Genomic DNA, 25635 nt, shown 5'->3' with positions numbered 1-25635 from the left:
CAACAGTCGGGCTCGCTGGTGGATGAAGCTGCTGCAAAACCAAGATCACAACAATCAGAGAAAAACCCTGTAAAATCCTGGAGGGACTCCAAAAGTTTGGGAATAAAACGTGAACCTCCTGAAGTCGTTCATATTTCTCGATAGATTTGTAAGAACAGCAGTTCATGAAGGAAATTAAAGTGAAGTGGCTCAAAGAAATCTGTGAAGTGAAATAGAAAACTACAAACTGCCTAAAAACGTACAAAAATGCCAAATATAAAGTTCAGAGAGTTCCTGAACGCAGCACGGAGCAGCAGGATCAACGACCTTTATGAGGAAGAATTCAGAGTTATTGATCAACGTCAGTTCAACACGTTAATGTGACTGCTGGTACATGAACATCAGTGATGTCACCATGGAAACCTGAAACTGGAGCAGAGAAACATCAGATTTTGGGGGGGGGAAACCTTCAACACGTCCACTTACAGCCAAGTGTTCCTGAGCCCATGCAGTGATTTCCTCTGAAGAACACAGCTGGTCCAGTTCTACTCAGCTGCTGGTCCGGTTCTACTCAGCTGCTCCAGGCCGTCACTCTGCTCAGCAGTTAACATGTTTTACATCACTGGACCTTTTTGCGCAACACCCAACAGCATTAGCAGAATTTGTACTAGGTGCATTTGCACCATTGTTTTAGGTGTATATATGTATATATTCATTCATTCCCATGCTGTAAATATGTCTATTTATGTTTTTTTACATGTCTATTTTGTCTGTTTTTGGTTTTTTTGGACACTGAGAGCGAAGCTACAACCGGAGTCAAATTCCTTGTATGTGTCAACATACCTGGCCAATAAAGGAATTCTGATTCTGAGGAATCGTCGCTGTTTTTAAAGCAGTGCCAACCGAGGGTCTAAAGATCACAGCCGTCGATTATTGGTTTTCAGTCTTGTCCCTTGCATCAGATTTAGGATAACATTTTTGAGAAGCAGAAAATCTTCAACATGTGTAGTCATGTTGGAGAAGTCTGTTGCCATAGCGACACAGTTCAAGTGGTTTGTGTTCTCTGGGTTTCAAAGACACAGCAACAGACAGGAAACTGGAAAAAAAAAGTGACAAACAGGGAAGAAGAGCACACAGACTAAATACAGCAGGGAGGGAAGGACACCGAGGGACAGGTGGAACTAACCAGGGGGCGGGGCCAGCAATCATACAAAGGACAGGAAGTGAAACGACACAGACAATCAAACAGGAAGCACCAAACCCAGACTGACCTGAAGACTACAAACCAGAACAGAAGCTCAGAAGGTCCCGGTGGAACTCGGTGTTGACAGTCTGACTCTGGGGGACCAATTCACGGTGAATGTTCCTCAGAACGCCTCCATACGTTAAAAATGAGACAACATATTTTAAATTTTCACTTCCATTTTATTTATTTAGCAATACATCACAACATCAGTAATCTCAGGGCTATTTACAGTACTGAGCGGTGAGCAGAGAGAGAGAAGAACAGCGTAGAGAGACAAAGGTTTCCATCATCATCACTGCATCAGGACATAGAGGAATAAACGGCCGTTTGGCTGATTTGAAAGCCGTCGTCACCTTCGACTCCGTCGACTCCGGACTTGAACCTCATGAGGAACCAGATAACGACTGATGATGACTGAATATTTTTCAAGCGAGTTTTAGAAGCAGTTGAAACTCAGAAGTGGATGCAGGGCAGCTCCCGGCTCGGTGGCGGTACAGCAGCGGAGTGATGAAGCTGCTGCCGATGCTGACGGCCAGGCTGAGCGAGGTTATCTGCATGAGGACCTGCGGCGACGCGTACAGCAGCGCCAGGCTGAGCGTGGAGGCCTGCAGCAACTGCGTGGTGCTGCTGAACACCAGCGTGATGGCGATGACCTTGAAGGCCTTCCTCTTCATGTCGTCGCCGCAGTACAACATGAGCACCAGGAAGAGCAGCGACTTGGATATGAGCAGGTACACCATCTGCATGGTTGTGAAGCTGAAGGCGGGCGCGACGCAGTACATCACAACCAGCAGCCAGTGGAACACGCAGCACGGCAACCGGAACCGGAGAGGCTTGGACCTGCAGACAGGACGACACCACCCGGTTCACAGGACGGAAATAAAATGATCTGCTCGTACGACAGGATCGGCGTCATTAACCTCTGAGGACAAGCAGCTGTTTCAGGAACCTGCTCACATCGGGGAAGCTCTGAAGCTCTGAGAAGGTAAGACCACTTTTTCTGACAGTTTCACCTTCACTGAACTCCACAGGTTGGACCCGTCCCTCACCTGGCCGTTACCTGAGGAAGACGGTGGGATGCACCACGGCCAGGTAGCGCTCCAGACAGATGCAGCTCTGGAAGACGGGGCGAGACGTGAAGATGAACTTCAGGAAAAACTGCAGCACCAGCATCCCGACGCCGACCTCAGCAGGAAGTGAATCATCATGTAGACGGACGAGACACAGAAGAGGATCTCGGACAAGGCCAGGTTGAGGGCGAAGATCTCGGAGACTGCGGCTCCACCCCCTCCGCTCGCTATCAGCCACACCACGTAGGCGTTCGCCGGCAAACCCAGCAACAGGTTGCAGGCAAACAAGGCCGTCACTCCGTCAAGGAAAGGACGGAAGTCCAGCGAGGAGGTGACGTTGGCCTCCAACAAACTCATCTTCATCAAACTCCAATTAAAAGAATCTGCAGAAGGAAAACCCTAAAATATCAAAAACTCTATACACCAAATTTGTTTCTTTACTTTCAAGTCTTCCCAATAAATAGCGTCACTCCAGGACCGTCGAGGTCATCATGGAGAATTGTTATTCCATAACCAGAAATAACTCCCTCACTGCCAGTAACTTCTGCTCTGGAATAAAAACCTCTTCATGAAGTCACCGCGTGCTTTTAAAAGAGCTCCAAACGTCCTGATCCTGTAACAACCAATAAGCAGCCAGGGATCAATAACACAGGAGCCAATCATACGGTCATATCAGGTGTCTGAGTCTTAATAAGACGACGATCTACAGGCTGGGTGTTCGTTGCATCTAAAAAAAACCTCTGTCTCCTCTCGGTTTTGCATTGGAGAGGATCTCCTGTTTGTAGTTTGGCTTTTGTTCCTCCGTCCTAAACTGGACCATCTGTAGATTTGCATGACGAGCAGCGAGCCGAGTCTCAGTTTACATGTGGTGGATTGAAAACACGCCGAAGGGAGACACCGATACGGTTTCTGTGAACTGCTGTGGATGATGATGATGATGATGATGAAGATAAGGGGACGGCTGCATTTGCATTTGATTTCCCTCAGAAAGCAATTTGTCAGTCGAACTTTATAAATGCAACAGAAAAATGTTTCCTCACGAGTCCGCTGAGGTCGAGCAGAGATTCGCCTCAGGATGCAAAATGGAGACGAAGGTTTCAGCTTCACAGAAATGTATCTGAATATCATGTGCAGATTGAAGTTTCCAATTCATCCGACACACGTCTCAGCTGCAGTAAGTTTGCTGAATGTGAGTAAATGTTGTACCTTCCTCCTCCACCCGCCAGCAGCATCTCAGTCACCGTCATCACGGTTCTGTTGGTTCTGCTGGAAGAGCGTCCGTCCACCATCTGGCTGCCGGCGAGGGAGGATCGCACCGACTCGTCCACCTTATTTGCATGACTGCTGCTGTCCAGTTAAATCAGGAGAATATTATCTTTCTCATCAAAATAATTAATACTACTCATGAAAACAAATACCTGCAGCTTTTGTTCAGAGTTCAACATCATGTTTGAGCATCAGAAAGTCTACGGTGATGAAGTGACGAGCCGGGCGAGGTGTTCTGATGACATCAAGTTTCAAGAGGGGCGGAGCTTCACCGTCCGAGACCGAAGAAGTCGTCAGGTCAGGAGACACCAGGTGGGTTTTCAGTCAGACTGTCAACACCGAGTTCTACTGGGACCTTCTGAGGGGAAACAGTTGCTGTGAACCACCTGACCTGTGGCGCCATGGCAACAGGCTTCTCCAGCATGACAACATGTCCGTTCAGAGAGGAGGAGAGAAACCAGTGGAAATCACTGCGTGGGCTCAGGAACACTCAGAGTAAGCAGGCGTGTTGAAGGTTTTGTTCCCCAAAATCTGATGTTTCTCTAGAAACGGACTAGAAGTCTTTTCTGTTGCTAGTTGGTTGCTAAGGGTCAGACTACTTCCTGGAGTAGTAAACATTACATACATTACATAAGAGTCTACTGACATGACTGATTGTTTTCCGGTAGTTAATCATAACCCATGGGTTGCCATGGAAACGGAGACCAAACTAGCAAAAAGTTGTATATTTAGAGAGCCCCACAATATGAATGCGTGTTGATGCTGTGTTTTATTTAGCGTCATCATCGGGCATCTCGTGTTTTATTACTTAAAGATAAAACCATTTGATGGAGCTGCAGACGAAACACGACGAGTGTGGTGGCTTTTAAAAACAATAGAAGATCATCGGAGTGAAACGGAGGTTGCTAGGAGACGGTGGACATGATGTGGACCTGGGGCCTGAACGCAGCGCTGATCCAGGTTTCTGGAGGATAAAGTGAGTTCAGAGGTCAAACCGATGCTTATTGAGGCGTCGACGTTTCCTCGCTGCACTAAGACGCCCGATAACATCCGAATCAAACACGCAGACGGCTGGAAAAACCAGATGGAGGACAGACGGACACCTGCAGATCCCATCAGGCGCTGCAGGTCGCTCAGATAAACGGCGAGAGGAGATGAAGCAGCAGCCGACAGCTCAAACCACAAAACTGCTGCTGTTTCTCAGAACCTTCTAATTTCTCATTGAACAGTCAGAGATGTCGGATGGCTCCTTCCTCCGGACTTCAGTCTCTGGAGTTTCACTGACTGCAGGCAGGATGAGATTCAATACCGGAGGTCCAACCAGGTCTGTTCACCGGGAGAGCATCACTGAGGTGGAAACAGGTCGCCTAGGTGACAGGGACGTTTTTAATGCCGATGCTGCTGGAAGAGCTACACAGAAACCACAGGCAGGAAGTGACCATATTTGGACGAGCTGGGGGAGGAGCCAGCGGTGGATCTGACCGATCTGATCGGAAACCTGACGATACTACGTCCCGCCCACCGATAGCTGTAACCTGACTGCACCACAGGCCTGTCAATCAAACAGACACGCCCCCAAAAACAGGTCTTCTTGAATCTTCTTTTCTAATGAATGAGGGATTATTTTCAGATGGACCTCCAGAAAACTAAGAAGAAGGAGTGACTTTAGCTAACAACACCGAGATAACTGATGGACACATTTTATTCACTTTGGATTTGATGAGAGAAGTTGAATGGGAGTCTATGGAGCCGGAGGCTTTTTGGAGCCGACCTCTAGTGGCACTCGCTGGTATTGCAGCTGAAGACTCTTCTGGATCGGAACGAACAGTCTGAGGTTCTGACCATCAAACAGTCCGTTTGGTCTCCGATTGATTGTTAACCTCAGTTACACCTGAACTACCGACGTCTAACCGACCAACGTGGACGTCCCTGTGGGTTCTGGTTCTGGTTCTACTACGTCTCCTGCGGTGGAATTAAAAGGTGGTTTGTTTTCAGACTCTCCGTCTTCTTTCTAAAAGGTTTTTGGTATTTTAGCTCGTTAGCTGCTGTTGTTTCTCCAAAGTTACGCAAAACACGTTTCAGCTCCTGGAAAAGTCCAAAAATAAAACGGGTTGCTTTTGTCTCAGACTATCTGTTTGTCTCTGCTTCTCTCAGAGTCACCATTTAATTAGACGTCCCCCCCCCCCCCCCGTCCCCATGGGAAAGTATGCAGACACATTTTGATTTGATTATGGCTCACAAACCAAACTATGCTCCGTCACATTCCTGCTCCGACAAACAGACGATCCGAGGAGTGCTGCAGAGCAAGGCAGCGAGCGAGCAGGGCGGGTGGAGGGTTCGACTCCCTCCTATGTCGCCGCCGCTCCGCTCACTCCGGGTCATTCCAGTTCACTCGACTCTCCTCTGGCGGCCGCTAACGAACCAGTCGCGTCCCCTCTTCACCGGGTGGGCGGAGCACAGGCGCCCTCTACAGGCCGGAACGGGTTCACACAGGAAGAGACCGTGGCGCTGACGTTGGAGCTCAGGATGTTCTCTGGTTCTGGACGGTCCAAAAAGGACCTCGTTTATATCAAAAGGCCCTGAACTGAACGTTTAAAGAAAGAATTAAAAAAATAACGTAACTTTTCTTTTGTTTCAGAAAATAAATCTTCATCAGATCTTCCTCTCGTTGTTTCTGACACGAGTTCCCATCATGCATCACTACAACGCCAAAACGCTCCGTAAACGGTTGACGCAAAATACTCTCCCTATTTTTATTCACACTTTATTTCTTCACACTGGGAGCAGGTGGGAGTGACGGTGCCTTGCTCAAAGACACTGCGAAGAGGAGGAGGAAGAATTGGAGGAGGAGGTGGATGGAGCGAGTCCTGGTGATGACATGATTCATGACAATGAACACGAAACAATAAGCAGGTAAGCATCAGGAAATGAAGCCAGCTGGGAAATAAACAGGGCGTTAATGACCTCCAGGCGTTCCAGGTGTTTCCAGGTGTTCTAGGTGTTTCCAGGTCTTTCCAGGTGTTCCAGGTGTTTCCAGGTGTTTCCAGGTGTTGTAGGTGTTCTATGTGTTCCAGGTGTTTCCAGGTGTTCTATGTGTTCCAGGTGTTCCAGGTGTTTCCAAGTGTTCTATGTGTTCCAGGTGTTTCCAGGCGTTCCCAGGTGTCCCTGGTGTTTCCAGGCATTCCAGGTATTTCCAGATGTTTCCAGGCGTTCCATGTGTTTCCAGGTGTTTTCATGTGTTTCCAGGCGTTTCCAGGTGTTTCCAGGTGTTCCAGGTATTTCCAGGTGTTTCCAGGCGTTCCATGTGTTTCCAGGTGTTTTCATGTGTTTCCAGGCGTTTCCAGGTGTTTCCAGGTGTTCCAGGTGTTGTAGGTGTTCCCAGGTGTTTCTAGGTGTTTCCAGGCATTCTAGGCTTTCCAGGTGTTCCAGGTGTTTCCAAGAGTTCCAGGTGTTCTAGGTGTTTCCAGGCATTCTAGGCTTTCTAGGTGTTCCAGGTGTTTCCAGGTGTTTCCAGGCATTCTAGGCTTTCCAGGTGTTTCCAGGAGTTCCAGGTGTCCTAGGTGTTTCCAGGTGTTCCAGGTGTTTCCAGGCATTCTAGGCTTTCCAGGTGTTTCCAGGAGTTCCAGATGTTTCCAGGTGTTCCCAGGTGTTTCCAGGCGTTCTAGGTGTTTCCAGGCATTCCAGGTGTTTCCAGGTGTTCCAGGTGTTTCCAGGCATTCCAGGTGTTCTAGGTGTTTCCTCCCAAATGCGAGCTGCTGCTGATTTCATTGAGTTTCATTAATTCAGATCTTTTTCATGAACTCTTTATTTATTGAACTCCCACACATTAATGTGACATTGAATCCTGCAGACTTGGTTTCCAGTGATGATGATGAAGATGGTGAGACGTCAGTCACTGACAGTCCCGTCCCGCTGACTGAGTGTCACACAGAGATGAAGTGGACGCTGGCAGCCACTCCAGTGTCCTCGGAGAGAAACACTCCGTCGACGGAGGGAAATTAGCGTGAAGAGGGAACAAGCTGTACGACGGTGAGCCCACGAGTGACGGGAAGAACGCATCGCTTTCAACGTGACAAGAGGACAAGCTGAGACCCTCCGCTCCTCTTCCTCCTCTTCCTCCTGCCGAGAAACGACAGCCGGAGGGGAGGCTGACCTGAGATCAGTCAGAGGCAATCTGTAAAACGAGTTTATGTCCTGCAACACAGAGCTACAAAAAAAACACATCATTCAGACACGTTAAAGAACAGATTGTTTACAGTCACATGAATCTAAAGCTGTGAAGGAGGAACCGCTTACAGCCGAGTGTTCCTGAGCCCATGCAGTGATTTCCACCACAGAATCAGGACTTCTTGAAACGTGATGTCATCAGAACACCTCACCCGGCTCATCACTTCATCGCCGTAGACTTTCTGAAGACTTTCAAGGTTCTCTGTTGACCTTTGATGCAGTTTGGAAATCACTGCATGGGCTCAGGAACACTCGGCTGTAAGTGGGCGTGTTGAAGATTTTTTTCCCCAAAATCTGCTGTTTCTCTGCTCCAGTTTCAGGTTTCCATGGTGACATCACTGATGTTCACGTACCAGCTGTCACGTTAACATGTTGAAGTCAGTGAAGATGTTGAACTCTGAATACTTCCTGGTGGAGGTCGTTGATCCTCCATGTTCAACAGGAACTCTCTGAACTGTTTAAATACTTTTATTTTGGGGTTTTGCTGGTGATACTTTTGCACTTTTACAACCCTAACCTCAAGACGTGAGTTTTCCTTCATCGTCTGGGTTCAGTACATTTCTTCATCATCCTGTAGAACATCAGCTATGAAACTCTCAGGATGTCTGTTTGTTTACTTCAGCCTCGTTGGTGGAAACAAAGCTTCCCCTTTTCAGTTTCTGCAACGTTTCTGGTTTGTTACGTTAAAGTCACCCGACATTTCAATTGAAATACAATCAGTGACAGACGGGATCGTTCCGTTGAGATGAAATAGAGCGACGGAGTCCTCTCAAGGTTTCAGACCCAACGTTACCGGGATGCAATAAAAGAATCTAACCCAGGAGGGTCTCCATCGGCAGCTAGAAGGAGGAATATATCCGTCGCTGCCTCCTGCAGATGATAAGAGATATTAGTCGCAGGAGACGGCAGCGGGCCGGACCGCTACTCCTCTAATTGAGTTTCAAGAGTCCTCGCGGTGCGCTCGGCCATCATTCTTTTAGCAGACGCAGAGAGGAAGGAGTCACCGGAGAAAAATAAACCGCTGGAATTAAAAGAGCTCTCAGAAACACAGAAACCAGGAGGGAAAGAAAGCTGCCGTCAGAGCGAGCAGCTTCCTGATGGAGCTGAGAGGTTTCAGTTCTCTTCCACTAGTCATTCATTAATACTTTATCACTTTCATCTAACATTGAATACAAGGACCTGAGATCCGGAAATTCTGGTGGAGGTCCGAAGCTACGAGGACCGAGTGAGAACCACGAGTCCATCGACTGAGTACACGAAGCCCAGAACTCCTCGATCGAGGAGTTCTTTATTTAAGATTGAGTTTAGACAGACGGGTCGGTGAGCCAAAGGTTGAATGAAGGATTATTTAAAGCTGAGTGTGCGTTTCTTCCTGTTCTGACCTGGTTTGTCCAGAAGTCAGACTGATGATGACATCCTCCATTTGCAGCGCAGGAAGTTCATGCCGGGCGTTTTCTCATCACTCTTCATGCTGATCTGAGTCCCCTTGTTGGGTCCGCAAAAAAAAGAAAAAACAAAACACTGCCACTCAGCCAAACGGAGGAACTCTCCGCTGACTCAGCACACCGAGACCATTTATCTGGTGGAGAAGTGTGTTTGAGAGCAGAGGAGGACGGCTGGACGTCTTACAAACCACCTGAAACCCCCCCGAGAGGACACACGAAGCTGCGCTGGCGTCATCGGTCCAAACTGCAGGAGGGTTACTGAGCAGCAGCTTGGCACACCAACAGATCCAAACCCAAACCAGGCTGTTAGAGCAAACACAGGACGCAAAGTCTCGTAGCATCGATGTCGAACTGGAGGTCCAAATAATCCCTCATTCATTAGAAAAGAAGATTCAAGAAGACCTGTTTTTGGGGGCGTGTCTGTTTGATTGACAGGCCTGTGGTGCAGTCAGGTTACAGCTATCGGTGGGCGGGACGTAGTATCGTCAGGTTTCCAATCAGATCGGTCAGATCCACCGCTGGCTCCTCCCCCAGCTCGTCCAAATATGGTCACTTCCTGCTCCAAACCGCTCCGAACTAACAAAGATGGTGACGGACAGAATCTGAACTGGAGGATTCATAACGTTCACAAACCGACGATGACATCACTGATGGTTGATGACATCACTGATGGTTACTGAATGGTTTTTACAAAATCGTTGTTGCACGTCAAGGAAATGTTCACATACCAGTTGGGTGCTTTAAAAACAGCGACAATTCCTTTGTGGAAATCACTGCATGGGCTCAGGAATTCTCGGCTGTAAGTGGGTGTGTTGAAGACTTTGTTCCCCAAAATCTCCTGTTTCTCTGCTCCAGTTTTTCCATGGTGACATCACTAATGTTCATGTACCAGCGGTCACGTTAACATGTTGAACTCTGAATACTTCCTGAAGGTCGTTGTTTCCTGTTGCTGCGTGTTCACCACTGTGCTGCGTTCAGGAACTCTCTGAACTTATTGATCGACCCTCGTACCACAGGTTATTACCCATCCATCTGTTTACAGACATGAAACTTTGTCCTACAACTGATGTGACCAATCAAAGCACAGCGACTCCTTTTCTGTTTCTACACATTTAAAAAAGTTGTGCTTCACTTCAAAACAACTTCCACAATCACTCACTGTCCTGTGTGAATATCTTTCTTGGAATGGTGGAAACTTCATTTTGGAGTTAAAGTCTGCCATCAATCCTGCACACAACTCCACATTCACCAGTTCAGCTCAGACTCATCCACACCAGAACCATATTTCCCCGGAGCAGCATCGGGCTGTCAGCTCGCGGCCTCTCCGGGTTATCTGTAACAGATGAGGGGGGGGGGGGATCCTCCAGTCTGTCATCACCACTTCAATATTCGGTCTTCCCTGAAACAAACTCCCGACATAATTCAGCACCTGTTGAAAAAGAATCCCGTCTGACGCAGAGCAACGAGCCGTCGCTCCTTCAGGATGCGTCATCATCCATCAGCTGCTGCTCGCAAACGCTTTCCTGCATGTTTGTTCAACGTCAGGTCTGAAAATTAATCTGCTCAGTTATTCCTGTCATTATATCGTCTTTACACATCCAGAAGTGTCTTCAGCTGCAATACCAGCGAGTGCCACTAGAGGTCGGCTCCAAAAAGCCTCCGGCTCCATAGACTCCCATTCAACTTCTCTCATCAAATCCAAAGTGAATAAAATGTGTCCATCAGTTATCTCGGTGTTGTTAGCTAAAGTCACTCCTTCTTATTAGTTTTCTGGAGGTCCATCTGAAAATAATCCCTCATTCATTAGAAAAGAAGATTCAAGAACACCTGTTTTTGGGGGCGTGTCTGTTTGATTGACAGGCCTGTGGTGCAGTCAGGTTACAGCTATCGGTGGGCGGGACATAGTAGCGTCAGGTTTCCAATCAGATCGCTGGCTCCTCCCCCAGCTCGTCCAAATATGGTCACTTCCTGCTCCAAACCGCTCCGAACTCGCAAGATGGTGAAGGACAGAATCTGAACTGGAGACCAGGAAGACTTTTATTTCCAGTGTGTGGTCGGGAGGTAGAGTGTGACTGTGTGCAGAGAGATTCTGGGTGGTTCGAGGCTGCAGAGCGGCTGATTTATCTGATCTTACATGTTAGGTATCCACTTCAGAGGCCGTTTAGATTTCAGCTGGGATAAATCAAGTGCACCTCCAGTAGTCAGGATATTAAAGCCATATTTAGCTGGATATTTTCTGCAGGACCTGGCCACCCCCCAGACAACATGACAGAAACATGGACGGAGGGTCCGGAGTCATAAAAACAAGGTCGGTTACTGTTGAACTGCAGACAGAGGGAAAAACCACAGGGGGAACTTCCATGTGAAAATACGAGAGTAAAAAGAGACAAAACAAAAGAAATCATGACGGTGAGACAGAGAAACAAAACATGAACTGGAAAGAAAAAAAGTATTTAAAAGAGCGAGGACAACATTGTTATCTTCTCTCCAGTATTTTTAGGTCGCAGAATAATTCAGTTTCAGCCATCTCTTTTAACTGCACGTCATAAATCAGTCATTGCAGCCTGATGAGTCCCACCTGGAACAGAAGAGGGCGGGGCTTCTGAGGTCTGATGGCTGGCGTAGGGAACGATGACGGCGGAGATCGTGGTCGCTCGAAAACGTTTCTCAGAACTAGAGGATAAATTCTTCATCTTCAGGTTGGTCTGTGAGGAATGACTCGATGTCGCCCCCTTAGGAGCACGGTGGTATTACCAGACGCTCGCTGGTTTCTTTAAGTCAACGCTGCTGTTTCAGTTCATTTTTGAATGTTTTTGTTTGACAGAAGGAGGAACGATTTCTGACTTCCTACCACACACACACACACACACACACACACACACACACACACACACACACACACACACACACACACACACACACACACACACACACACACACACACACACACACACACACACACACGTTGAGTCAGAGCTTTTGTGACAGGCCGTGCCAGGTGGTGTTGTCCTCAAAACACACAAACGGAGAGGACCAGAGGACAGACAGGACGGAGAGGATGGAGGTGAAAACAAATTAGACTGGTTGGAAGGAGGCGGAGCTGAGGCTGCAGCCTGATGAGGGGGTGGGGCATCTCATCTGATTGTATGAACTGTCTAGACCGCTAATCAAGGTGTTTATTATTGTTTTAGAGAGTGAGAGACTCAATGATTCACACACACACACACACACACACACACACACACACACACACACACACACACACACACACACACACACACACACACACACACTAATGAGGCCTGCAGCAGTGTGCTATTGTAACAGGCTGAGTTGTGTAATCTGAGTGACTAATGTGTTTTTAATCCATATAGAGGGACACACACACACAGCAGATGGTGGGTTCACAGCAGGTTACAGCTGCATCTCCATCTGTAGTACCACTGAGGACCACTAGGGGCTGTCTCCATAGACTCCATCTGTAGTACCACTGAGGACCACTAGGGGCCGTCTCCATAGACTCCATCTGTGGTACCACTGAGGACCACTAGGGGCTGTCTCCACAGACTCCATCTGTAGTACCACTGAGGACCACTAGGGGATGTCTCCATAGACTCCATCTGTAGTACCACTGAGGACCACTAGGGACTGTCCCCGTAGACTCCATCTGTAGTACCACTGAGGACCAATAGGGGATGTCTCCATAGACTCCATCTGTAGTACCACTGAGGACCACTAGGGGCTGTCTCCACAGACTCCATCTGTAGTACCACTGAGGACCACTAGGGGCTGTCCCCTCCACAGACTCCATCTGTAGTACCACTGAGGACCAATAGGGGATGTCTCCATAGACTCCATCTGTAGTACCACTGAGGACCACTAGGGGCTGTCTCCACAGACTCCATCTGTAGTACCACTGAGGACCACTAGGGGCTGTCTCCATAGACTCCATGTAGTACCACTGAGGACCACTAGGGGCTGTCTCCATAGACTCCATGTAGTACCACTGAGGACCAGTAGGGGCTGTCTCCATAGACTCCATCACTAGGGGATGTCTCCATAGACTGGGCCGGACAGTGTGACTGACCTGTAGGTCCGAGAACACTTCCTGGATGCTGTTGATTGGTCCAACAGGAACACCCGAGCCCTCGAACCTCGTCAGCCAATCAGCCGTCTTCTCCTGCAGAAACCTGATGGACGCACAGAGGACATTCACACAACTGTGTGGGTGTGTGTTAGAGAATGAGTGTGTGTGTGTGTGTGTGTGTGTGTGTGTGTGTGTGTGTGTGTGTGTGTGTGTGTGTGTGTGTGTGTGTGTGTGTACCTCTGGGACAGTGTGTGCAGCAGCTGTTTGCGGTTCTGGACTCGCAGTGTGTTGGTTCTGTACCGTGGTTCCTCTGTGAGCTCCGTCAGCTCCAGAACCTGCAAACACAACGTCACACTTTATTCAGAGAGAGGGAGAGAGAGAGAGAGAGTGTGTGTGTGTGTGTGTGTGTGTGTGTGTGTGTGTGTGTGTGTGTGTGTGTGTGTGTGTGTGTGTGTGTGTGTGTGTGTGTGTGTGTGTGCAGGTGAAGGGTCTCACCTGACACACTCTGGCAAACTGCCGGTCGTTGCCTGCAGCTACAACGAGGTGTCCGTCTTTGGTTCTGAAGCCCTGAAAGAGAAACCAGGTCTCTGATTAGAGAACATTTAAAATCTGAGTGGAAACAATAAAGATCTCCCCACAGACCTGTCAATCAATCAGACACGCCCCCAAAACCAGGTCTTCTTGAATCTTCTTTTCTAATGAATGAGGGATTATTTTCAGATGGACCTCCAGAAAACTAAGAAGAAGGAGTGACTTTAGCTAACAACACCGAGATAACTGATGGACACATTTTATTCACTTTGGATTTGATGAGAGAAGTTGAAGTTCAGTCTGATGCAATAAAAGGTTGAGAGTTTAAAATGAGTTGAATAAACTCAAACCCGTCGGAGGAATTCTGTTCACCACGGCAGCAGCTGGAGGACCTCCTCCTCCTTTTCCTCCTCCTCCTCCTCTTACTCCTCCTTCTCTTCCTCCTCCTCCTCCTCTTCCTCCTCCTCTTCCTCCTCCTCTCTTCTTCCTCCTCCTTCTCCTCCTCTTCCTCCTCCTCCTCCTCTTTCTCCTCCTCCTCTTCCTCCTCCTCTTACTCCTCCTTCTCTTCCTCCTCCTCTTCTTCCTCCTCGTTCTCTTCCTCCTTCTCCTCCTCTTCCTCCTCCTTTTCCTCCTCCTCCTCCTGTTCCTCCTCTTCCTCCCTCCACTCCTCTTTCACTCTCACCATCATCTGTTATAAAAACTCAGCACCACATGAAAGCAAGACGAGCTGCTGTGATCTCCAGACCTCCTGCTGGGTTGGAACCGCTAACCCTTCAGTCACACCGCGACCGCCGCCTCACTGTCATCCCCCGGCCCCGGGGGGTTGTGGGTAACGCGGTCCACACGGGGACTACGACGGGACGTTCACCCGCCGACAGTCAGGTCGGAAACAGAACCACGCGACCTTTCGGCCTGTTTTAGCTCCTTGTTTTAGTTGAGCAGGTAACGGCCTCTCGGCAGCGAGCGGCTGATCAGAAACGTTCGCAGCTGGAGACCGAAGACGGAGAAAAAACAGGAAGCAACACGGCGCTCCAAGTCTGGATTTAAAGGTCCCACGTTGGAAAAATTCAGATTGAGTTTGTAAAGCTACTAGAAATACAGTCCAGAAACAAATACCATGCTCTTTGGACTTCCTGTAAGTCTATGATGTCACAAACCCATGCTGATGTCACACGCCCACCCTTTAAATGTGGAAGAAAACGCAGAGCGGTCGTTCTGTCACGAGCTACAAGACCGAAGAAGTCCTGCTGTGATTGGCGTGTGTCACTCAGAAAACAGTCAGCCAATCAGAAGAGAGGGTCGTTGACTCGATGCGTCTTAAGACACAAACAGGCTGCAGACTTTCTTCAGTCAATGTTAAAGTTCAACTTGTCCTCCTCGGCGCCGGTCCTCCCATCTCCCTTTTGACACGCTGGATGTCTCACTTGTGAGAATTGACCCGTCTCAGAAATCACATGTGAACTTGAGGAGCGTCGGCGTGGCGACGGGCGACTTCCTCAAAGTTTTCCTCGCCAAGCCGCAAACCGCAACACCAATAATTCTGTTGTTTGGACAGTCGTGATCCGCGGTGAACCCGTCCGCTTCGCTTTCATCTCCAGCGCCCGGGGGCGGGGGGAGGGGAGGGGGAGGGAGAGGGGGACGGAGAGGGGGAGGGGAAGGGGGGGGGAGAGAAAAGAGGGGTTGATCCGAACATCATCGGACAATAAAGCTGCGGCTGGTGAAAGACCACGACCACAAGAATGGAGCCGCGAACATGGGAGAGTTTATCTGTGTCTCTCTGTGTGTGTGTGTGTGATTGTGTGTGTGTGTGTGTGTGTCTCATCCCGTCTTGCCTACGTCCCGTCTTCCACTACGTCCCGTCTTCCACCACGTCCCGTCTTGCCTACGTCCCGTCTTCCACTGCGTCCCGTCTTCCACTACGTCCCGTCTTGCCTACGTCCCGTCTTCCACTACGTCCCGTCTTCCACCACGTCCCGTCTTGCCTACGTCCCGTCTTCCACTGTGTCCCGTCTTCCGCTACGTCCCGTCTTGCCTACGTCCCGTCTTGCCTACGTCCCGTCTTCCACTACGTCCCGTCTTCCACTACGTCCCATATTCCACTATGTCCCGTCTTCCACTATGTCCCGTCTTCCACTTCGTCCCGTCTTCCACTACGTCCCATTTCAGAATTAGTTTATTTGTAAGAAAATGTGGTAAAAATCTGTTGATCACATTTTGAAATCTTTCATTTGTGGACAAAATTCAAGCATTCAACTGACAAACCGGATGAAAAGAATGAAAATGTCCCATAAAAGCCTGAAACCACAGGAAACATCATGTTTTCAACATGTTCAGCACCAGAACTCAGATATGAGAATGTTTCATGTGTGTGCGGTTTTCAGAAAGAGAGCGAGCGATGGATGGAGGAGATCTACGAGCAGATAATGAAGGAAGAACATGAAATCACTTCCATCCAGGAGGCGGTGACTGAAACCAACGTCTGTAATCGGTTTATAATTGTGACTCCTCCTGATGTCGGTTTCCCTCCAACAGCTGACGTCAGCTCGTCTTCTTTTCATTATTCACAGCTACTCCTGAGATATTCAGGCTTTATGATGCTGTCATACTTAAAGTGTGCATGGAGGGTGTTCCTGAACGCAGCACGGTGCTGCACACGGAGCAGCAGGAAGCAACGACCTTCATCAGGAAGTATTCAGAGTTCAACACGTTAACGTGACCGCTGGTACGTGAACATCAGTGATGTCACCATGGAAACCTGAAACTGGAGCAGAGAAACATAAAACCTTCAACACGCCCACTTACAGCTGAGTGTTCCTGAGCCCATGCAGTGATTTCCACGATAGAATCTGAGTTTTTTGGGGTCAAACTCTGACGACACTTAGGATACTTCCTGGTGAAGGTGGTTGTTTCCTCCTTTTTGTCGTGTTAGTTCCTCTGAGGTTCATTTTATTGTGGTGACATAAAACCAACCTGACAGACAGACAGACAGACAGACAGACAGACAGGTGAAAGGGTTACCTGGTAAGGTACGATGCTCTCGTGGGCCGTCCCCCAGCGCCGCGCCTCCTTGCCTGCGTTCAGATAGTTGGCAGCGATGTGGCTGAGACAGGAAACCTGAGAGAGCGACATGTTGAATGTGTCAGCCTTGTTCTCCTGCTGGAGGAACCAAAGAACAAAAACCACATCGCTGCTCTCGGTGCTGCCGCAGAACCGCCGGGTCTGCAGCACTTCATACAGGAATGCATGATGGGATATGGGGAGGGCGGATTGGTGGATTGTGGGTACTTCATGTGTAGGAGGGACGGAGACCCGGCAGAGTTTCATCAGGTCCTGATCGGATCCATCCTTTTCTACGTGTTTTCATCCTGTAGTCCGGAGAACCATCAAGTTCTGAAATGAGCTGAACCGGGTCACAGCGTCCTGATACGGCAAATCAAACGCACCCTGGGTGTCCCGAATACCTCCGGGTCCGGCAGGACGCCAGGTCCAATCTGTCTCAGAGTTCTCCGAGACACGGAGAGATCGAGGACATGAATCCTTGGGTTTGTTTAAATAGTGATGACGTTCAGAGAAATATGGTCGGTGTGTTTAAACTGATCACAGTTTTCAGGATAAATCACACACACACACAGAAACACACACACACACACACACACACACACACACACACACACACACACACACACACACACACACACACACACACACACACACACACACACACACACAGAAACACACACACACACACACAGAAACACATACACACACAGAAACACACACACACACACACAGAAACACACACACACACACACACACACACACACACACACACACACACACAGAAACACACACACACACACACAGAAACACACACAGAAAAACACACACACACACACACACACAGAAACACAGAAACACACACAGAAAAACACACACACACACACACACACACACACACACACACACACACACACACACACACACACACACACACCGTCAGGAACAGATATTCGACATTAGCAATGTCATTTCCCAGTCGACCCTGAACGCTGTAAACCAACACATTCCTGCAGTAGTTTTTTTTTCTTCTTATGTTTTTTGAATTAAACATTTTTCTCTCTCAGGTCGTCTTTAATTTTTCATCTTCAAATTTATGATGAACGAAATTTAAAAGTCAACAATGATGAAGTCGGTTTTCACAGTTTTCTGGCCTCTAACAGACTCAAAGATTGATCAGTGAATCGGATTCAACACAGACACTGTTGTGTATTAGAAGATTTCTGGACTGTGAGCTGATTGGTTGGTGATCCTGCCTGGAGGCGGGGTCTGAACTCACCTGTGAGGACAGCAGGTTGCAGTCGATGTGAACTCCCGTCGCCGTCCGGTGTCGCTGCAGCAGGGCGGCCATGATGGCTCCGTGCGCGTACAGCCCCGTCGCCAGGTCCGTCATGGCGACGCCAGGACGCACCGGCTCGCCGTCCTGCCGACACACACAGTGCATTGTGGGAGGTGAGGGACTGAAATGAAGAGCACTAGTGTGTGTGTCAAGGACTTTTTAGGGACCAGTTGATTGACAATCTAACAACCAATCACAGCAGAGGAGAGTCCAGAGCATCTGTCCCTCCGGCTGATCCACTCAAGCACCAACCTGAGAACGGCCTTCGATCAACATCGGCAGCTGAGTTCAACACTCAGAAGCATTTCAAGGGTCTTCATGATTTACAGAGTTAGAAAATCACTGCATGGGCTCAGGAACACTCGGCTGTAAGTGGGCGTGTTGAAGGTTTTATATTTCTCTGCTCCAGTTTCAGGTTTCCATGGTGACATCACTGATGTTCACGGACCAGCGGTCACGTTAACGTGTTGAACTCAGTGAAGATGTTGAACTCTGAATACTTCCTGGTGGAGGTTCTTGCTGCTCCATGTGCAGCACCGTGCTGCGTTCAGGAACTCTCTGACCTGTTTGATTTGATTCAGAGTAGATTCTGACCTCTGGCCCGGTGATGTGCATCATCCCCGACACCGCAGAGGCGATGGAGTCGTAGCCGGGACTCTGAGACTGAGGACCGGTCTGTCCATAACCTGAACACACACACACAGAGAGAGAGACACACACACACACACACACACACAGAGAGAGAGACACACACACACACACACACACACAGAGAGAGAGAGACACACACACACACACACACACACACGCACACACGCACACACACACACACACACACACACACACACACACACACAGAGAGAGAGAGACACACACACACACACACACACACACACACACACACACACACACACACACACACAGAGAGAGAGAGACACACACACACACACACACACACACACACACACACCCATCATGTCTCTCTGACCTGAGAGGACACACAGCAGGGGGTCAAACCTCGGAGCTGTCAGTGTCTCCTCTTTGGGGAAAACCACCGTCCAGCTGCAGACTGACTTCCCAACGACTCGTATCAACAAAAACAACTTTTAAAACGCTTTTGAAATGATAAGCAGCCACCGGCCACGAGAACGCACACAAACACACACCAACCAACATAGTCTGGTGACCTCTAGTGGCCCTCAGAGGTATTGCAGTCCGAGGCCTAGGCCGGATGGACGGGTTAAAGAAGTGTTTGATGTTGCAGATGTGTAACGTGTCCACCTTCGGGTCAGAACCTCTGAACAACAACATGGAAACCTTCGACTCTTCTTCCTCCGGTTACGGACGGACAGACGCTTCCAGGGATCAGCTGTTTCACACCTTAAATCTGCCCACAGGGTCCAGCTGCTGCAGCTTAATGGGGCATCCTGGGTAATGTAGTTCTCTGCCTCAGGGAGGGGGAGGAACATCTGGGTGTGACGGGGAGGTGGGGGTTGGGGAGGTGGAGGAAAGGTGGAGAACGGGGAGGTGGAGGATGGAGAGGTGGATGATGGGGAGGTGGAGGATGGAGAGGTGGAGGACGGAGAGGTGGAGGAGTCTTTCAGTCTTTCCCAGACCAGATGTGGTGACCAGCTGCTGGTCCGTTGGAGAGGAAGTGGACGTCAGAGCTTCGGTCTGGAGGTCTGAGGAGGAAACGTGTGTTTCCTGTGGATATGAGGACATCTAGTGGTCCAGTCAGAGAACTGCAGGAGAACCGGCCGGGTTCATTTCAGAACATAAATCTGTTAAACATCAATCTTTTCCTGCCTCTTGTTGTACGTCTCTGGTCCGGTCCGGTCCGGTTCACAGAGCCAGCGCAGCATTGTCCTGGTAAACATGGTGTTTTCCTGCTCCAGCTGTTCCACGTTATCCAGCTGCAGCAGCTCTCACGTTGAAGGAGAAATAGGATTCTAATTAAAGACTCCAGCAGCACCTGGCTCCGCCCTCTGACATCATCCTCACCTGGATGAACAGAGCAGGACGCCGTGAGGTCATCGATGACAGTCGTACCTGATATGGAGCAGTAGACGAGCCGCGGGTTCATTCTGCTCAGATCATCGTAGCCCAAACTCATCTGATGAAGCTTTCCAGGAAGGAAGTTCTCTACCAACACATCACACACTGCTGCAAGCTGGGACACACACAGAGACACACAGAGACACACAGAGAGAGACACACAGAGAGAGACACACACAGAGACACACACAGAGACACACAGAGAGACACACAGAGAGAGACACACACACAGAGACACACACGAGACACACAGAGACACACACAGAGACACACAGAGAGAGACACACACAGACACACAGAGAGACACACACACACAGAGACACACACAGAGACACACAGAGACACACACAGAGACACACAGAGAGACACACAGAGAGAGACACACACAGAGAGACACACACAGAGACACACACAGACACACACAGAGAGACACACACAGAGACACACAGACACACAGAGAGACACACACACACACACACACACACACAGAGACACACACAGAGACACACACAGAGACACACACACACACACAGAGACACACACACAGACACACACACACACACACACAGAGACACACACAGAGACACACACACACACACACACACACACACACACAGAGACACACACACACAGAGACACACAGAGACACACACAGAGACACACAGAGACACACACACAGAGACACACACAGAGACACACACAGAGACACACAGAGACACACACACAGAGACACACAGAGACACACACAGAGACACACAGAGACACACACAGAGACACACACACAGAGACACACAGAGACACACACAGAGACACACAGAGACACACACACAGAGACACACACAGAGACACACACACAGAGACACACACACAGAGACGCGCACACACACACAGAGACACAGAGAAACACACACAGAGACACACAGAGAAAGACACACACAGAGACACACAGACACACACAGACACACACACATACACACAGAGACACACAGACACACACACATACACACAGAGACACACACAGAGACACACAGAGACACACACACACACACACACACACACACACAGAGACACACACAGAGACACACACAGAGACACACAGACACACACAGACACACACACACTCACACAGAGACACACAGAGACACACACACAGAGATACACACACACAGAGACACACACACACACACACACACGTGAATATAACATCCCAGAATGCATCAGTAACTTGGTTATAATCACGTTTTTGGAGTATGAGCGAGCAGAGAAACATCAGATACAAAAAACATGGCGAGATGTTCTGATGACATCACATCTCAAAAGGGGCGGAGCTTCACCGATGGAGACCGAAGAAGGAGCGTCAGGTCAGGAGACACCAGTCGATCAATATCAATCAATAATTCGAGCCACAGTCTGATGTTTCAGGAGCTTCGTACCTCCTGGATGATCTTTGCTCCTCTGGGATGCTTCAGGTCCACACAGATGCTCTGAAACAACACCACACCTCATCACTGACACCTCCTGCTACCAGGAGACCAAGGAGGACATGAGGAGGAAAAGGCGACGAGGAGGAGACGAGGAGACCAAGGAAGAGAAGGAGACGAGGAGATCAAGGAGGAGACGAAGGATATCTGACCTACAGAGTTTCTATTATTAGCTGCTCTACAATCGTTCTAAATTCTGACGTTTGTTGATAAACCAGCTGATGACATCATCGTGTTTCAGACGTGCTGATTGGACACAAACTTCAGCGACTCACCTTCTTGTTGCGGTTGACACTGAGGAAGTAGGCGCTCTCCGAGCCGACGAACGGAGGACCCCACGCTCTGGTGTCGTCACCTGCACCTGTCACACAACACACAGGGCCTCCATCTTCCCACAATCCTTCACTTCCCACAATCCTTCACTTCCCACAATCCTTCACTTCCCACTCCCAGTGCGGCTGTGAGAACTCACCTGGCCTCTCCACCTTGATGACCTCAGCTCCCAGGTCTCCCAGCACCATGGTGGCGAAGGGCCCGGCCAGGACTCTGTAAACATTTCCATGGTGTTGATCATCTTCGGAGGTTCAAACACAGACAGGAAACGTGTTCAGACGTCCCTCACCTGCTCAGGTCCAAGACTCTGACGCCCTCTAGTGGTCGAACGGCCTCTGCTGAGGGAAATAAACGGGAGGATCCCGTCAGCTGGTCCATATATTTGATCACAGGACAGATCTGACCTGCAGCAGATCTCTAATATTGTAATATTATTTTCCTGTTTGATCTGATTCTTTTTATCTACTTTTAGGACTTGTGTGAAAATCAAACAATGAGGTCAGATTTAAGCAGAAATATAAAAAACTCTAAACTTTCAAACTCCACTTTAAGTCGTAAAACTTGGAGACACGTGAGGACGTTCCATGTTGGGTCGGCTGAACCGAACACGACCCGTCAGCGTGGAAAAGTTAAAAGGATTCAAAGCCTCATTCAAACTTTTAAGAAAGAAGAAACCAGATAGAAACATGATCCAGAAACACCGAGATCATTGAAGATGGACTGAGGTGAAGTGGAAAGCTGTCCTGAGGTCTGATGGATCACAATCTGAGATTCTGTTTGGAAATCATGGACGCTGCATCCTCCAGGTTAAAGAGGAGAGGGACCATCCAGCTGGTTATCAGTGCACAGTGCAGTCTGGACTGAGCACTGATAACAAGCAATCTCACCCATTGAAAACATCTGGAGCATCAGGACATGAACAATACAACAAAGGAGACCCTGAACTGTTGAGCAGCTGAAATCCTCTATCAGGCCAGAATGGGACCACATTTCACTTTCAAAACTCCAGAAACTGGTCTCCTCAGTTCCCCAATGTTTCCAGAGTGTTGTTAAAAGAAGAGTTGATGCATCTCAGTGGTGAACATCATCCTGGAACAACTTATAGAGACGTGATGCTGACATCAGATTCACAAAGAGAAGATAACAAAATGTCTTTCAACAGCTGACGTGTTTTATTCTGCTCGTTCACGTTCCGGTTTCCTTCCGTCATCTCCGTTAGCTTCACGGACTTTGTGACACTTTGACCAACACAGCTGGAGTTCAAGTTGAACTAGATAAAGTGAGTCGTGTCCGCGCAGCGGCTCGTTGAATAAAGTGCGCCATGCTGGAGGTTTCCTTCTGCTCCATGAACCGGCACACCGCCGGGGGCTAGCGTTAGCCGGCTAACTTTAGCTTTAGTTTCCGGGAGTACCTGTCGGTGTATCGGACCTCCACCGGCCGTCGACCGGAGACCTGACCGGCTGGTTCCTCCGGGGCAGCCACGGGACACCGGCCGGACACACGGCCCCGACACGCCTTCTCAAACAGCCGAAAGAAGCCGACATCTTCCCACCTGTTAGCATCTAGGTACAACAACAGCAACAGCACTTCCGGCTACCGCTTTTCAAAGTAAAAGCTGATAAACGTTAGATTTCGTGATTCCTTTCTTTCTCTCAGTTTGTGCCTCTTGAGTTGTGAATCAGGTCACAGAGCGGTGAACCTGTTTTATTCTGACGGATAAATTAAAAAATATAAAATCTGTACAAGACCGACTGTCTTTCTTCATCAGAACACAGATGTTGTTTTATTCTGCTGATCCGCGGGTCCAAACGGGTCCAAACGGGTCCGGCTCAGTCTCATCAGTCCATCCAACAGACTCCAGAACTCAGCAGGCCGATCCACAGTTTTTCTTCCAGGTTTAAATTTGACTTTTTGAAAATCTTTGGTCGAGAACATTTTACCCAGAAATCAAGGTGTTTTTGTTTTCTCTGTTTAACACTCTGAATCTCACTTTTTCTTTTTTACTTTCAGTTCGTACTGCAGCAGCTCTCACAAAGTCGCTACTGTTGCACGTAGTATGTTTACATATAGGACACACGGCGTCATCATGAAAATTTGACCTTTGACCCTCTCGGTCAGAGCCGTTGTGAACGTCACATTTCAAGTAAAGACAATAAGGATGTGATTCAGAACGCTTCCTTCTTCTGCCAGTCGAACATCGAACAGCTAAAACACCTTCAAACTGAATTCAGACAAACAAAGTGAGAGAAAATCTGGATTTTCTTTAATGTCTCCACCAGCAGGATAAAGTCCAAACAGAACCGAACCGGTCCAAATAAAATCACAAACTGTCGGCACGAACACAGAACGATCCCGGCGGAGGGAGAGAGAAGCTCCGCCCACTGACCTGATGGAAACTAACGCTGCTCACTGCAGCTTAAATAAACCAGATTTAAATAAACCAGGCTTAAATAAACCAGGCTTAAATAAACCAGACTTAAATAAACCAGGCTTAAATAAACCAGACTTAAATAACCCAGACTTAATAAACCAGATTTAAATAAATCAGGCTTAAATAAACCAGATTTAAATAAACCAGATTTAAATAAACCAGGCTTAAATAAACCAGACTTAATAAACCAGATTTAAATAAACCAGGCTTAAATAAACCAGACTTAATAAACCAGGTTTAATAAACCAGACTTAAATAAACCAGACTTGAATAAACCAGGTTTAAATAAACCATACTTAAATAACCCAGACTTAATAAACCAGGTTTAAATAAACCAGGTTTAAATAAACCAGACTGAATAAACCAGGTTTAAATAAACCAGACATAAAGGTCTTTAGTCCGGAGCATTGAAACTAGTTCAACCTGAACTGTGTGTCTCTGTGTCACACGGTGTCCAGGTATGTCTTCATGGCATTGATGAGCTCCGTCTCCTCCTCCAGCGTCAGGTCCAGGTAGTCCTCCTCGTGACGAGCGATGTCCTCCAACACCTCGTTCACCAGCTCATTGTCCTCTGAGGACAAACAGGGGACATTTGATCCATTAATAAAAACTGGATGTTTGAGCTCCGCGGGGACTGACATGGACGGTGTGGTGTACCTGGGGAGCTGGAGGACGTGCTGGGCTCCTCGAAGGACGGGGAGCAGGAGGACGAGGAGGTGGAGGGCGGGGACACGGACAGGAGGTCCGTGGACACCACGCCCTGGTTATCCAGCAGCAGCTGAGTCGCTGATTGGACGTCTCCACCCGTCAATCTGAGAGCCGCTTCAGACGCGTCCCTCTCAAACCCCAGATACAGCAGCTGGAGAGACAATGGGACATCAGCATGAGGACAACAGCTGGAGAGACAATGGGACATCAGCATGAGGACAACAGCTGGAGAACAACAGCCGGCGAGACAAGGGGACATCAGCTGGAGCGACAAGGGGGCAACAGCTGGAGAGACAAGGGGACAACAGCTGGAGGACATCAGCTGGAGAGACAAGGGGACAACAGTTGGAGACACAAGGGGACATCAGCTGGAGAGACAA

General features: G+C 48.7%; 2 protein-coding genes across 2 annotated transcripts in view; both read right to left on the bottom strand.

Moving 5' to 3' along the window:
- The window catches only part of sugct (succinyl-CoA:glutarate-CoA transferase), a 31294-nt gene extending 7614 nt beyond the window's left edge, over positions 1 to 23680 (bottom strand). Inside the window, exons 1-12 of the mRNA XM_069720217.1 lie at positions 23528 to 23680; positions 22406 to 22454; positions 22256 to 22329; positions 22059 to 22144; positions 21736 to 21786; positions 20297 to 20417; positions 18842 to 18933; positions 18188 to 18331; positions 16870 to 16965; positions 13816 to 13887; positions 13558 to 13655; positions 13321 to 13423 (exon numbers count right to left, since the gene is read on the bottom strand). Coding sequence (XP_069576318.1) covers positions 13321 to 13423; positions 13558 to 13655; positions 13816 to 13887; positions 16870 to 16965; positions 18188 to 18331; positions 18842 to 18933; positions 20297 to 20417; positions 21736 to 21786; positions 22059 to 22144; positions 22256 to 22329; positions 22406 to 22454; positions 23528 to 23678 — 1137 coding nt within the window. The 5' untranslated portion in view covers positions 23679 to 23680. The remainder of the gene's footprint in view (positions 1 to 13320; positions 13424 to 13557; positions 13656 to 13815; positions 13888 to 16869; positions 16966 to 18187; positions 18332 to 18841; positions 18934 to 20296; positions 20418 to 21735; positions 21787 to 22058; positions 22145 to 22255; positions 22330 to 22405; positions 22455 to 23527) is intronic.
- Positions 23681 to 24360: 680 nt separating this feature from the next.
- The window catches only part of nub1 (negative regulator of ubiquitin-like proteins 1), a 6271-nt gene continuing 4996 nt past the window's right edge, over positions 24361 to 25635 (bottom strand). Inside the window, exons 13-14 of the mRNA XM_069720197.1 lie at positions 25205 to 25406; positions 24361 to 25118 (exon numbers count right to left, since the gene is read on the bottom strand). Coding sequence (XP_069576298.1) covers positions 24991 to 25118; positions 25205 to 25406 — 330 coding nt within the window. The 3' untranslated portion in view covers positions 24361 to 24990. The remainder of the gene's footprint in view (positions 25119 to 25204; positions 25407 to 25635) is intronic.

This window comes from Brachyistius frenatus, unplaced genomic scaffold (genome assembly GCF_029030835.1).
Source record: "Brachyistius frenatus isolate BFR_SWC_R1_liver_20210118 unplaced genomic scaffold, ASM2903083v1 Contig_236, whole genome shotgun sequence".
NCBI classification, from domain to species: domain Eukaryota; kingdom Metazoa; phylum Chordata; class Actinopteri; family Embiotocidae; genus Brachyistius; species Brachyistius frenatus.
The sequence above is the reverse complement of the archived record's forward strand: the minus strand, read 5'-3'. Positions and strand labels throughout refer to the sequence as shown.